This window comes from Anabrus simplex, chromosome 3 (assembly GCF_040414725.1).
Source record: "Anabrus simplex isolate iqAnaSimp1 chromosome 3, ASM4041472v1, whole genome shotgun sequence".
Taxonomy (NCBI): Eukaryota; Metazoa; Arthropoda; class Insecta; order Orthoptera; family Tettigoniidae; genus Anabrus; species Anabrus simplex.
Window position 1 is genome coordinate 135029761 of NC_090267.1, and position 15735 is coordinate 135045495.

General features: G+C 37.5%; 1 protein-coding gene and 1 long non-coding RNA gene across 2 annotated transcripts in view; one reads left to right on the plus strand and one right to left on the minus strand.

The window, feature by feature from the left end:
* LOC137499014 (uncharacterized) overlaps window positions 1-15735 on the minus strand; it is a 327147-nt gene that overhangs the window by 136200 nt on the left and 175212 nt on the right. The window lies entirely within an intron of this gene.
* Window positions 1-15735, plus strand: part of LOC136866695 (E3 ubiquitin-protein ligase RAD18) — a 145110-nt gene that overhangs the window by 110740 nt on the left and 18635 nt on the right. Inside the window, exons 7-8 of the mRNA XM_067143809.2 lie at window positions 1184-1244; window positions 12790-13233. Coding sequence (XP_066999910.2) covers window positions 1184-1244; window positions 12790-13233 — 505 coding nt within the window. The remainder of the gene's footprint in view (window positions 1-1183; window positions 1245-12789; window positions 13234-15735) is intronic.

Here is a 15735-nt window from a genome sequence, read left to right on the forward strand (position 1 = left end):
AACCAGAAGAGTGATTGTGACTTGGTCATTGGTAGTTGCACTTCCCAATTCATAAAGCGCCTGAAGCATGGCGAGAAGGAGGAATTTTTCTCATCAGTTTGAACGTACTTCACTGATAGATTAGTTCGTATTATTCTTGGTATTTTAACAATCCCTCACAGTAACGCTCAATGTGACAGGATATTTAGTCAGGTTAAAACACGAGCACAGTACAAGTCATCTGTTGGTGATGAAAACTTGGAGAGGTTGTTCACAGTAAAATCAAGGCTTCAGGGCAACTGCTTTCAACAAACCTTTACCAGAGGTTTTCTCAGACAGGCAAAATTTGCTACGGCTGTTTCTTTTAATCAACAGAACTTTTCTACTGATGGAAAGTTTCTGTAAACCAGTAAGATGGAAGGTAGGCCTACCATACCATACATGTTCTTATAAATTTTCCATTGTTGTATACGAGTATTTAGGTATCACTGAATATGAATACAGATGAGAGTAAAATATGTGTGGATTTTGATTCCACTCAGTTTCCCTGGAAATATGTGTTAATTTAAATGTGGACTTAATGACATGATTTTTTTTTTTTTAATTTAAATTTTAAATGCTATCTGTTTGGGGCGTCGACCTATAGAAGTCTTTTGCCCCTACTTGCATCATGTAATATGAGCCTGCGTGTAATTGGAATGGAGGAAGTGTAGAGTGTCGAATGTGAGGAAAGGAGCGTTAAGGACGACACAAACACCCAGTCCCCAGGCCAGGGATATTAATCATTTACAATTAAAAACCCCTGACCCAGCCGAGAATCAAAACCGGGGCTGCCAGCTGACAGCTAACAGGCGGACGCATTGCCTCTACACTGTGGGACCGAACTGATGACATGATGCATCGAGCTTGCTAGGATAATATCTGTATTGTGCAAGACGTGTAGAATAAGCAGTTGTGATCAATTGTATCTCCTGATTTCTCATGAATTTTTCTCATTTTCATATCAAAATCTCCTGATTTTTTTGTTTTGTAAAGTTGGCAGGTATGTTATTTATAATTTCAACAGGTATTCATAGCATTATGTTGAACTGTTAACTGAGGTCAGACTTTGACTTGTCAGATTGCTTGCAAATTTGTTGATATATATGGATTATAATATAGATGACTTTATTATAGGTGTTTTTTCTCTCCTTTTTTTTTCCAGAGGTTAAATGTGGATCGGAAGGCAGATGCCAAAGTGATTGAAGCTGCTCACCAACAATACTGTAAGCTTAAAATGTTTTCTTTATAAGAATATTTGCCATTTTTGCTGAATACACTTTTTTAACCCACATCTGCCCAAATTATTTTTCTGTGGAATATTGCGATATATTTCGTAAGTACAGATGTTTGTAACCTAAATGAAAGGATTATGATGATTTTAGGTTTTATTAACATATTTTCGCGGAGATTTACCGTGTCGACATATGTCGACAGTGTGCATGAACGGGTAGGGTGAGAGACATGCTCAAAAAAGGAACTTTTCTTCGCATTTTAAGCTTATATGAATGTAATAATTAATTAGTTAGTGAATATTAGTCACATAAGTGTTGAATAAGCATATTTAAAAAAACATGATTCAAAACATAAATGAGGAACAGTTTCGCCTCAATTTAGAATGCATACTGTTTCAAAACAAAAGGACAATATTCGTATGTTTATAGTACTCGTTATACACTCAATACCAAATTTTGAGCAAGTGTGATCACTCTGAAAATAGCAAAAAAGGAAAACTACGAGTAGAATTTCAAAACAGTTTAGTCTGCGTTTTGAGGTTACATTCTGCTTCTCTTCATCCAGTCTGGTTTAGCGTGAGTGAAATGACTCGAAGCAAAGGACGTGGTGGCCAACGTTACATTTTTGCACTGTTTCCTGGCAGCTTTACCACAATGAGCGCACCGCACTTGCTTCCCTCTTGTTTCGAGGTAGTGGGATACCCCATCGGAACGCACTTCTGGCAACACGCGTGAAGATACTTTCGTGTTCGGTCTTCATGCGTTAGGACGCGTAGCGGCACGAGATAGGATATATGTCCTAACGATGTAGCGTGTGTAGCCGAGAAGGTCTAAATTGGGGTCAAACGGTAAAGTTGCCATGCATTGTCCATGGAGACGTTCAGAAGGAACACAATTAGAGGCCAGTACCATTTCTTGTTTTTGATACTGATGCGCTAACAAGATACATTTTGATCCAATTGATCGACGCTCCCCATGTGCATATTATGCAGAATTATACATGCTGGCTGAATTACTGTTATGTATTTCATTTCAGCATTACCATTGTACCATTTTCACTTATTTTTGTACACACTAGTTCAGCATCAGCCCGGAGTTGATTACCAGAGAGTCTGTAAATATCTCCACAAGACTCATCATCATCGCTATCCCCGTCACTATGGAAAGCATTTTCAGGTTGTTCTATGTATATATTAGCATCTAGGATGTTTTGTGATTCCTCTAGGATGATTACGATCTGCTCGACGGTCACTCTGAGAAGAATAAATGAAAATTGTATATCAGTACTGAGGCAGTCGACATATGTCGATGTGGAAATTTTTTGCTCTGCTAGACAAAAGCCACTATAAATCAGCCATAAATGAATTCAAAATCTGTTAAAGGCATGTTTCGTTATTACGTTTACCAGAACAGTCCGATCTTACTTTCAACTGTAACAATATTATAAGAAAATATGTCTCACCGCGACGGAAGCATCATCCTCTTGAGTGTATACGGAATGATATTTCACACGCAGCCACAATATAAGGCGCGAAAACGAGTGATTCTTGTTTTCGTGCTGTGCAGTAAGTATCAAACTATGAACTGTAAACAATGCACCTCAAAAATATTATTCAGGTTTACCGATATAAGATCGACAATATTCAGATATTAACGTCGACAAATGTCGACAGTGGGCACATATGGGTTAATGTAGGCTCTGCAAACCAAAATGTCATGTGCCTCTCCATGAGAGGGAGTCTTTTTCTAAATCTTATCCTGTTGAGGAAATTAAACCAACATTCTTCTGGGTGAACCGAGCATAACATTTCTACCTTGATTAGACAGCCTCCAAAACTGCAGGAGATCCCTACTGGGGTGATTATCTTGAATATGGTATGAGAGATCCTGAGATCATGACTGATGTTTAACAAAGAAACACAAAGTAAATGAAATTCAGACTAAAGCAGATCATAGACTTAACTACTCCCTTTGCATGAAATAATTTTACTTTGATCAACTACTTGGTCAGCAACTTGGTTCCAGATAATTTGTACATTTCCTTTTCTATAAATTTGTTCTTTAAACAATTGTGAATTAATTTGTAACTCATAATGAAAGCTAGTAGAGTCCATAGTATATTGGTACTAGTCAAGACTAGTCTGCACCTGTCCGGCCCCACGGTGTAGGGGGCAACGCGTTCGCCTGTCACCCGGCGGCCCCGGGTTCAAATCCCGGCCGGGTCAGGGGCTTTTAATTGTAAATGATTAATATCCCTGACCTGGGGACTGGGTGTTTGTGTTGACCTTAATGTTCCTTTCCTCACATTCAACACTTTACACTTCCGCCATTTACAAAATACACACAGGTTCCTCACATATGGTGCAAGTAGGGGCAAAAGATCTATTTAGGTCAACGCCTCGAACAAATAGCATTTTTTTAAAAAAAATCTGCACCACCATTAAAATTGCCTCCATATTTCAATATTTTTCGGGAATAAGAATTGAAAAATTTAACCAACTTCGAATTTTTCTGTCGGTTACAGGCTAAAAACTAAAATTTTGCCAAATTTTCTAGCTTGTCTGGTAGATTGTGCTTCCGTCTTGATTTTGGGGAAAGGGGTAAAAATGAGGACTTCCAGGAAACGAAAGCTCAAACATATGCAGATGGTCATTATTACACATGAAACGGATAATTGTACTAACATTTTGCCAAAATAGTCAATGTACAGACACATGGTCGTTACAGTCTATATATATAAAATAAGAGTTTTGACTGTACATTGCTCAGAATTTGAAAATAATGGTATTTCTGTATCGGTCATGTCCATAGTAACAAGAAAATGCACTTTTTGCTTTTCCGTAATTTCTGTCTGTCTGTCTGTCTGTCTGTACATGCATCACGAGAAAACGGTTGAAGAGAATTTAATGAAAATCGGTATGTGAAGTCGGGGGATGAGCCTCTACAATCTAGGCTATAAATCATTTTACTCACGCTGAGTGAAATGGTAGTTTAGGGGAAGGCCTAAAATTGAATTCTCAACTATTTATGTTATTAGTGGTCTAATGAAAATCGGTATGTGAAGTCGGGGGATGAGCCTCTACAATCTGGGCTATAAATCATTTTACTCACGCCGAGTGAAATGGTAGTTTAGGGGAAGGCCTAAAATTGAATTCTCAACTATTTATGTTATTAGTGGTCGTATTTTTAAAAAAATGGGTATGTAAAGTTGGAGAATAAGTTGCTACAATATAGGCTATCAATAATTGTATTCACGCTGAGAAAAATGGTAGTTTAGGGGAAGGCCTAAAATTTAATTCTCAAATATTGTTATTAGTAGTCCTATCTTGATGAAAATTGATATGTAAAGTCAGGAAATAAGTTGCTATAGTCTAGGCTGTAAATTATTTTATTCACGCTGAGTGAAATGGTAGTTTAGTGGAAGGCCTAAAATGTAATTCTCAAATATTTCTTATTAGAGGTGTAATCGATGAATGCTACATAACTAAGGTTATATAGTATTACATTTCCTATTATTCATGTCTTATACATTGTTACCGTACTGGCTATGATCACAAAGATATTCATGAATTTGGATTTTTGTTACTAAGTCCATATCAGCACCGAGTAACGAGAAAATGGGTAAACAGTATTTAATGAAAATCGGTGTGTAAATTTGGAGAATAAGAAACTACAGTTTACGGTATAAAATATTTTACAAATCACAGAGTTGAAAGAAAACTAAATGTGAAGGCCTACAATATAGAAAGCTCATAACATTGATCAACAATACCGTTACATTGACCATTGTTTGTCGTGATGTGCTTTGTGTCTTCTGTTGCCCCTCATCTCCGGTAGATAGGATTACTGCTGCGTACAGAGTATTTTTTATTTGATTTACGTCGCACCGACATAGATAGATTTTATGGCGACAGTGGGATAGGAAAGGGCTAGGAGTGCCTTAGGCCTTAAATAAGGTGTGACTGGTGTGAAAGTGGAAAACCACAGAATACCATCTTCAGCACTGCCGGCAATGGGGTTCGAATCCACTATCTCTCGGATGCAAGCTCACAGCTGCGCACCGCTAACCACACAGTCAACTCGCCCAGTCGTACAGAGTGTAACAGCCTGCCTGAATATTGATAGGAAGTAGCTGGGGAGTTAGATAACTTTCTTCTTTAGCATGCCATTCCCCTGGTTTATAAATTTTCTGATACTACTGGTACGTAACACACTGGATCATCATAGCATTCGGGCTATTCAATCCCTACTCTGAGGCACTGATTGGAATGAACAGTGTGCATATTTAACGGAATAATGGCAGATGAGTGTTCATGGCAATCTGCAGCCTGGTCATCCCAGCTCTGGAACTTTGGACTATTAGATTGGCACTGCAGTCTAACCGCAGCACTGTTCATTAAAAGTGATAAAACATGCGGCTTTCCATTTGATCGAGTATTTTATATGATAGCATTGCTTTTAATCGCTACATTCATACTTACGTTTTTGTAATGACCTATGTTGATTTCAGTTAGGAAAACCACAAAGTCAGTCTTTCTGAGAATCCCGTAGCGAAGCACGGGTACATCAGCTAGTTTTATTTATATAGATAAGTATCGTAATAAAAAGACTTCAACCCCTATTTCACATTTACCGAAAACAAAACAGTACGTGTTTGTTTTTAAGGGAGATTCAAAACACCAATTTTCTTGTCTATAACATCTTCAGTTTTTGAGATATAGGTATCCTCATAAAAGGTACTCAGCCCAGTTTTCACCATTTTTCACCCCCCTTAAAGGAATTTTCCAAAAAAGAAAAAAAGTGTTTCTTTGTTTTTAAAGTAGATGTAGTGACTACAAAACAGTCACCCAGCCACAAATTACATATGCATGTGTAACATTATTCAAAACAACAAACACAGTTGCAACTCAGGTTAGAAAGGAGAATAGTGAGAACCTGTTTAAATAAAAATTATCAAGTAAATGGAGTCTGGAGACTAGCTTTCAGTGAGAAATAGAACCTGTGACTAGCAAAATGAAAAAGAAATGAATATCATTCTTAGGGCATCTAATACGGTCACCAGAAAATAGAATCAGTAGAAAAATAATAGAAAAATTATCGAAGAGTAAGAATAATATTAGATGGATCACAGAACTTAAAGAAGACACGAGACAGTTGCATATTATAATAGAAGATTTAAAATACAAAACAAATACACTCAACATATTGAAAGATAAACACTACTAGACTACAGATAAAAATCAACAAGAGAGAATAGGAAGAGTGATTGCAGAAGCAGAAAGAAAATTACTTTCACAGAGGATAAAACAGTATTGGGCTGAAAAGCCTCCATAAACCCGACTAAGGGTCTGTAGATTCATCTTCATGAGTAGCCATCTTGATTCTTTACAGCAGCGTCCCCGATAAGAGCTAAGTCCCAGATAAGAGCGTTAACAGCCTCTCCAACTTTGGCATAGTTATACTCGAGAATATTTTCCCAGATTGCACATAAACGAAAATCGTAGTACGCGGTTTCAACCAAACTTCCAGATAAATGTCCAAACTGCCAAATAAATTTATGCCGCACTTTTATCTGGCTGTCGTAGTACAGGCCCTAAGTAGTCCTACGTTGGCTAAAAAATTAAGATAAATAAAAAGTAGATTCCAAACACCAATTTTTACGTCTGTAAATCGTTGAGTTTTTGAGATATAGATGTACTCATTTAAGCATTTCACTCCCCTTTTCACCCCCTTAGCAGTGGTATATCAAAAAACCCTCCCTTAGTGAGCACCTACACTTAAATGTATCCTCGAAATGTAATTTCTTCATGTCGCGTAGTTTTGACTGGGCATTGATTGCAGTCAGTCGTAGTTAGCCTTTTATATATAGAATTAGTTACAAAAAGTAATTTTACATACAGTACCGAAATGGAGTAGCCTGAATGCCTGACAACTTACTCCATTGTTATTTATATGCCAACACTAAAAATTATTTATTAGGACATTCATATTCTGAAATACGGATTTTAGAAAAATAATTTTGGGAAAAAAGTTTAGAAAACTTACTCAGAAGTATGCTTTTTTAGGAAAAGTGCACATTAGGGATTCTTTTAGGAAATTCATATTCGGAACTATGCTTTTTTTAGGAAAAAGTAACTAACTCCATGGCACTTCAGCCCTGAAGGGTCTTGGCCTTCCAAGTGACTGCCGCACAGCCCGAAGGCCTGCAGATTATGAGGTGTCGTGTGGTCAGCACAACAAATCCTCTCGGCCGTTATTCGTGGCTTTCTAGATCGGGGCCGCTATCTCAGTATGAGACAGCTCCTCAATTCTAATCATGTAGGCTGAGTGGACCTCGAACCAGCCCTCAGATACAGATAAAAATCCTTGACCTGGCCATAAATCAAACCCAGGGCCTCCAAGTAAGAGGCGGGCACGCTACGCATACACCACGGGGCTGGCTTTAGGAAAAAATGCACATTAAGAATTTTTTCAGTAAATTTGTATGGGAATCAAGAACCAGTGTTTCAAGATGCAGGGCAACCCTTCAGAAGTGGTTACTACTCCTGGCAGCAAGCTGCGCACCATGGTGTGAATGCAGAGCCTTCCAGGACCAAGCATGTCTTTCAGTCTCTGCAAGACTGAGTGAATACTGTGTAACTCAGGACATCTTGGAAGTAAATGACAAGGCCATCTTGGCCACTACATTGTGGAAACATTGCATTTGACCTGGATATGAAAAAAGTTTGTCTTTTGCAATGTTGCTTGTTGACAGTATTTTTTGATGAAAATTCTTTAACCCTTTCCCACGGAATATCTTTGACTCACTGTCGGGCAAAACCTAGAGTAATAATTTGCTTGTCAGGTATAGTTGTTCACTAAACAATTTGTTCTGTAAAAACCACTTAAAATCACTTTCAAATTGTGTAACAATGGAAATTATACTATAGTTATTCTAAAATGATACAATGAGATCACCTAATTACATGCAAGACCACCCCCCCCCCCCCCCTCCTGTTCAGAATGATACATCAGGAAGCATCCAATACGGTGCATAATGTTAAATTGCTTGTTCTTGAAGTCAGTCTAAATAGCTGGACATGATGGGGCTCTTATTTTCTTGGTAATGCAGAGAACGCAGGAATTCACCCTGAATCTCCCAATTTATTACATTTTCGGGATCAGTCGGATGAACATATTTAGATAGCAAATCATGCTTCCTCTCGGACATACAAACTATAAACAATTTTTGACTGAATTGGATTGGAAGATAAATTGACATTAGTTGGAATAGGCTATTATGTAATTAAGTGGAGGCTCATAGTCCGAAACACAATAAACTGAAGAATTAAAACTGATAATTATGTTTTTTACAAGTAGGCCTAATATTTTAAAAGGAGACGGTACCTGAATGAACATTTCCTGTCCTGTGCCGTATTTCGATTTCTCTCAGATTCATATCCTATCCCAAATGCTTCCCATATCATTTTTATTATCATACCTAGAACTTCAAACTCACTACCATTGCATTTGTCAACATATTGATCTAATTTGTAACAAATATCCCCCGCGTTCAACTGGTTATGAGCAGCCATGTTGCTGCAATGTGTTTACATTGTCAGCTGTCTGTTCTATCTAAGAAAACGTATAAAAGAACACTTTATTTTAGGATTCCGTGCATTCCAGTAGTATCTAGGAAGCGTAGGGAATTCACTGGTTCCAAAAAGTTGTATGTTTAGCAGATACATGGCAGAGAAAGTCGGTTTGAAAGTCAAGTACGCTTTACTACGCAACCCGCAGGAGACAACGTGCGACTCCAGTACGCTTTACTACGCAATCCGCAGGAAAGAGTTAACTCACTACTCACCATAATCTGGTTTGGCATTTACTCTTGTTGAAATATTACTATTATTAGGGAAATTGTCCATTTCTGTGCTGGTGTGATCCACAAGAGGACTGAAGCGAGCACATGGGTCATATTTCTCATGGCCTGGTGGAAACAATGAATCATTATTTACAAGGAAGAATTTCAGTATTAACTGAAATCTGGCAACATTAGACCTCCCCTTCTCTACAGTAACTAGTGTTAGTGTATCTGTTGGCAGAAACATTCTTAGCGCTGACCATAACTCAATCGAAGCTACCCTCAGCCTACCTGCTTATCGACATCAAGACTCCCCCCCGTGCTGCGAGGAAAGCATTTCCTCTGTGGAGTAAAGTGGACTGGTAGTTGTCAATCAGGACTTGTCATCCCTCTCTTGGTGCTGGTTATCAGCTGAGCGTGACATCAACAGTGCGGTTTCCCTGTTTGAGGATTTAATATTTACCACTATTAAACAGCATGTACCCTTCTCCAAACCCAGAACATACAAATACCCCCCCCCCCAGCTGAGTGCCAAAACTAAATTGCTACTAAAGAACAAGACCTGTGCGTGGTCACTCTGGAAGTCTATCCCCAATTCATACACGTATAATACTTCTAAACACCTCAAGAAAATTTCAGAATCACATCTTAAAAATGACTACAACCGGCACATCACTTCTGTAACTGGAAACCTTAAAAACAACCCTAAAAAATTTTGGACCCTCATTTCATCACGTAGAGAGTCACCCCGGATACCACTGAATCTTAAACTACATAGTGATGATGTCCCAGCTGAATTAAGGTCTCAAAACTTCAGTGAGTATTTTCACTCCACCTTTACCCCTCCTGCACCTATCACAGAACTACCACACATCAATAGTGTTTGCAGCTGCTCACTGTCACAAATATCGACGACCCCTAACAAAGTTGAAAATATTCTCAATAGTCTCCCAACAAACCGCTCCACCGGGCCCAATGATATTAGCCCTATATTCCTCAAAAATACTTCTGCACCTCTCTGTGCACCATTATCTACAATTTTAAACCTGGTACATTTCCCGACAGCTGGAAACAAGCTGATATCACACCTATTTTCAAATCTGGCAACAAACATGATATCTCATCATACCGCCCAATATCTATCGTTCCAATACTATCCTCTATCCTTGAAAGAAAAATCCACCGCCGACTCCTCTTTTTCACACAGCTGTACCTATCTGAAGAATAACACGGATTCACTCCTGGAAAATCATGCCTCACTGTTCTCAATCACATTATTTCATCAATAGAAAATAAATCTCAGATGTAATCTATATAGATCTGGCCAAAGCATTCAATTCGGTGTATCATACACTACTTCTTCATAAGCTCGCTACCAGATTTAATATCCATGGCCTCGTCTTGTCATTGATAACAAGTTTCCTCTCCGGCAGAAAACAAAGAGTGTTACTTCCTGAATCTGCCTCATCATGGTTATCTGTGTTATCAGGTTATCTCAGCGCATTATTCTGGGACCCCTACTCTTTGTTCTCTATATCGATGATGTAATTCTTTGCACCCAAAATAGTCAGTGTTCCCTTCTCTTGTACGCCGACGACCTGAAAATCCTACGAGAAGTGTCTACGCCTGATGACTGTGTTGAATTACAGACTGTTCTCAATCCATTTAAGAAATGGAATCTTTCTCCCAATGTTAAGAAGTGCAATACAATCTCCTTTTCATTGCTAAGGCAAGGAATGAACACTGCATATACCATCCAGGGAAATACATTGCAATCGGCTTCTCAGGTAAGAGACCTAGGTGTTATAATACACTGTAAACTAACCTTCTCTGCTCATATTCAGTCTATAAAATCCTGTGCTATGCGTAACCTAGGCATTCTTTACAGGTTCACTGAAATTAATGATATTAACGCCTTAAATATATACTTTGTCTCGTATGTTCTCCCCATTATTAACTTTTGTTCCCCTATTTGGTCCTCATCTGCTATCACAAACATATCTCAACTAAATAGTATTTTTAACTTTTTCACTTTCATTGTTAAGACTCGCAATCCAGTTTTTAAGAACAAAACTAAATCTGACATTATGAACTGCCTGGGTATACTTGACCTGAGAAGCTGTTTACAGTTCTCCGATCTATGTTACCTTCACAAAATAATCAATGGCTACACCAAATGTAATACTCTTCCAGCGTACTTCCCTCTACACGTTCCTCCCTGCCCTACACACAATCAGCGCACTCATCATGTGTCCCGTCCGCGCCTAACCTTACAACAATGCTTTATCTTCCACCGTCTCCCTACTCTTGGTAACTCACTACCCGATATCGACATATTCACACCTTTCGCATCCTTCAAACAAAAAAAATAAATAAAATAAAAAATTCCTTTGAAGTCCTCTCCAGGTTTCCATTTTCTTCCATCCCTCTAACCCTCGACCTTTCTTCTACCTAATTTCTGTAACCAACACTTGCTAGTTATCGTTGTCGTTGTTACATTGTTACTGTTAAAATTGTTAATTTATTGTTGTTTATACCTTTATTATCTTTTATACTATTTAAGCTTATTATTATTAGTGTAAAATGGCCCTCCATAGGCTGTATCAAATAAATAAATAAATAAATAAATAAATAAATGAATGAATAAATAAATAAATAAATAAATAAATCTGTTCATTGAGAACATCTTTGAAAACCATGGGATGACTCGAGAATCAGTGTTTCAGTATGAAGATATTGTCGATCTGCGTGCAATTCCCACCTCTAACAATACAGCGATAAAACCTTTCATTTCCTATAGTGTAACAGGCTGCCACTGCTTTACGTGGGAATTCGGCTTCAGTTTGTTGTGCTGACCTCAGGAATTGAGTAGCATATCTATTAGTTTCTGTCACCATTAGCTGCCACAAAGCCTGAGTAATGAAGAGATAAAAATACAAAATAGGTTTCGCGTTGCAAGGTAGGACATGCATTGGACCTGGACTTCCCAGGTAGGCAGGTGCAGGGTGATAACGAGTATTCACTTCCTACGAAAACCTCCATAACCTCACTACTGTCATTGTCCAAGTCATTATTCTCAGAATCACTCCCATTAAAGGGTGAAGTGTTCAAATACTCCAACTCCACTAACTTGTCGTTTGCGAACACATCACAGTCAGCATCACGCCTTGCTTCTATTTTCACTGGCTCACCAAGTTCAAGTACTGATAAAACTTGAACAAGCAAACGTAATGATAATCTGCATGCAATAATGAAAATTCTGTGCCTTTATTTATCCTACATTAACAAGTTTCTCCACCCATCAACGAAACAATATTAAGTAATTAGTGTTTATGAAGGCACTAGCGAGAAGAGCGCAATCACGCTCCCGGCAATTTTAGCGGGAGTCAGGAGGAGCGCGATTGCACTCCTCAGCACGCTAAGGTTTAAAATTACAGGCATGTGTGAAGTTTTTTTCAGTTTAACTAATTGTCATTTGAATAATGTATTAAAAATTATCTCCTATCTCTAATAATATTATTTGGCTGCTAAATTCAAAGGCTGGCCCCATTGAGAAGAAAAACATATTTTTCCAAATGTTCACCTAGGTCTTTAGAAACATGCTCTCTGCCTAGTGAGATCTCTTGTATTGACATTTAACATTTAATACAGGCCATGTTAAGGTTTTAAAACAAGTGAATGCTTTATTTTCAGTGCAGCAACACAAAGCGAGTTTTGACACACTTATCCAGTCAGTGAAAGAACGTGGGGCCAAGACTAAATTATTGGAAAGAGTTGCCAAAGAAGAAAAAGAAGATGATCCTGATGTCATTTCAGTAAAATCAGACTCTAATGATTGTCATGATTTTGCCGAACTTGCTGAGAAAAGTAGGGATGGTCTTGAGCGCTCTATGGAACCAGGCAGTAGTACAGATGATTGTGAAATTACTTTTATAAACACGGTATCAAATGATGACAGTGAGGATGATAAACTTCACGAACAAAACTCTCTTTCTCCGGTGTTAAACACAAGAGGAAAGTTGCGGCGAGAAGTTCACAACATTTCTTCTACTCCTGATATGTTTGAAGGAGCTGCTGACAGTGATAACAGTGATGATAGCAATGCCAGCATCAGTCTCATGGTGTACCATACTCAAGGTAAGCTGTCCTTAGCTCATGAAAAACTTTGAAAGACAGTGGTGTGAATGTGGGTCATGCTGTTTGACCTTGGCCGTGTTTTGAGTGTGGTTTTTCCCCCCCGTGGACATTAGTTAGATAAGTACAAGTTATGCACTTCATCATATAGATCCGTATTGATACAGTTAAAATTAAGAAACACTGTTTTGTTTATGGTCCACCCAATCAATAAACATCACTTTACAAGTGAAAACTATTTAATATAAAAACATATTAAACATATATTGGGACATGTTTCCTCACTCTTTTAGACTTCTTCAGCCATAAAATCACATGATCCAAACCTATATAAATATTTTTGTAATAGCTCATCAGGTTCCCTTTGCTCACTTTTTAATTTTTTTTTTTTTTTATGGTCAAGTCTTTATTTATGTTAGTATATTGGTGACCGGTATCTCTCATATGGACACTCATTGCCGAATACTTCTTGTGTCTTTTGGCATTGACGTATTCGAGATATCTAGTTTGAAAACTCCTACCTGTTTGCCCCACATACATGACAAAGCATTGATCGCACTTAAGTTTATAGATTCCTGAAACTAAGAAATCCTCTTTATTGTAGTTTACACTATTATGGTTATAAAATATATTACCATTATTGTTCTTAGTTGAAAATGAGACTTGACAGTCGTGTTTCTTAAATTTGTGATTTGAAAAGTCCCTGGGTTTGTAAATATAAAATGTGCATATATTGAACTTTTCCCATTCTCTCGTGTTAATCTTATGTTGTTCATTCTTTTTACTTTACTAATAATTTTATTAATGGTATTAACACTGAACCCATTCATAATAGCTATCTTCTGTATGTATTGTAATTCTTTTTCTCTTTCTGTATGAGGTAAAGGTAAACTGAAGGCTCGATAAACCATACTGAAATAAGCAGCCCTCTTATGACTCCCAGGATGTAAAGAATCATTTTTAATGGTCACTGGAGTAAGCGTGTCCTTTCTGTATACTTTATAAGAGAACTTACTGGGTTCTATCTTAACGGTCACATCCAAGAAATTCAAAGCATGTCCTTCTTGTTTTCAACTGTAAATTTTATTCTTTCATCTAAAGAATTTAAAAACTGTAAAATATTGTTACTATTGTTATAACGCTTATCTATTATTACGAAGGTGTCATCCACGAATTGTGTTAAAAAAATCCAAACATTGAATATGTCCAATTATTTTGCGGTGTTCTAAATGGTCTAAATATATGTTTTCTAAGATACCTGAGGCTGGAGTTCCCATTGGTAATACCTCTTGACTATAAATGATGTTGAACGTAAAATAGTTGTTTTTTGTGGCGATCTCTGGAATTTTCATGAATAGTTCAATCTCTAACTTCCCTAGACGACCTTGACTAGTTAAATTCATTCCAATAATATCTATTGTTTTACTGACTGGGATATTTGCATACATATTAGTTATGTCATATGAACATAAATAATGATGTGGCAGAAGTATGAAAACTTCTAAACTTTTACAAAAAGCAACTGAATTTCTTATTATTGACATATTGTGAACCTATGCAGTATTACCCCGCATTTACGTTCCTGGCTTTTACGTTTTCCTGTCTTACAACATTTTTTGTTGGTCCTCTGAGATTTCCTGTGCTCACGAATGTATTAAAATCCTCAAATGTGCGTTTGCAACATTTTATGCTTCCCGCCATTTACGCCACGACAGGCCATTTGAGAGGAAAAATTTGAGGTAAAATGGCGTCGCAACTAACCTAAAACGCTTTGAGTAACCACGGCATGACGACCAAATCAAACAACCATAGTCTATAATAACTCTTAGAACTCTCGGTATTGAACTTCCGCTTAACCAACACAGCGCATTCTTTGATATCAGGTGTTTTCACAATGTCCTAAACATTATTTTCAAATCCGACGAGTTGAATTAACTCTCTAAATCTCACATACACACAAACTTTACACCATAATCCTATGACTTTTGAATGCAAGTAAACAAACACCCAATAGAAATAAAAAACATGTGTAATACCGCACATACACTATCTGGGTAATGGCAAAATTCAGAGCCCAACAAAACTGCAAAAGAGAATAACAATAAGATATCAGGTGTTTGCTTTATTGCTAAGTACAGTATAAGCCACAAGAAGGAGACGTTATAAAGTGATTCAGTGTTTGCCTTCCCCGGGTTCGTTATTTTACGGTTATTGTTTTACACTTGCGTTTGTTGTTGGAGTTGTGAAAGTTATTGTTGCTGATTCATAACATTTATTTTTGTAATTTGTTACTTTTTTTTGTTCTTGTTATGTGAGTCGAGCTGTCAAAGTGAATTGCCGCGATCTTCCTTTCCTGTCGTGTGTATTTGTTAATACTTCTTTGTTACTGCTTTATTGTTTTTCTGCTGGTAATGGAAAAAAAAGAAGGAAAGAAAAACTTTCATTATGGATGAGAAAGTTTGAATATTAGAAAAGGTTGATATGTACTGCGGAACATGTGTTTCA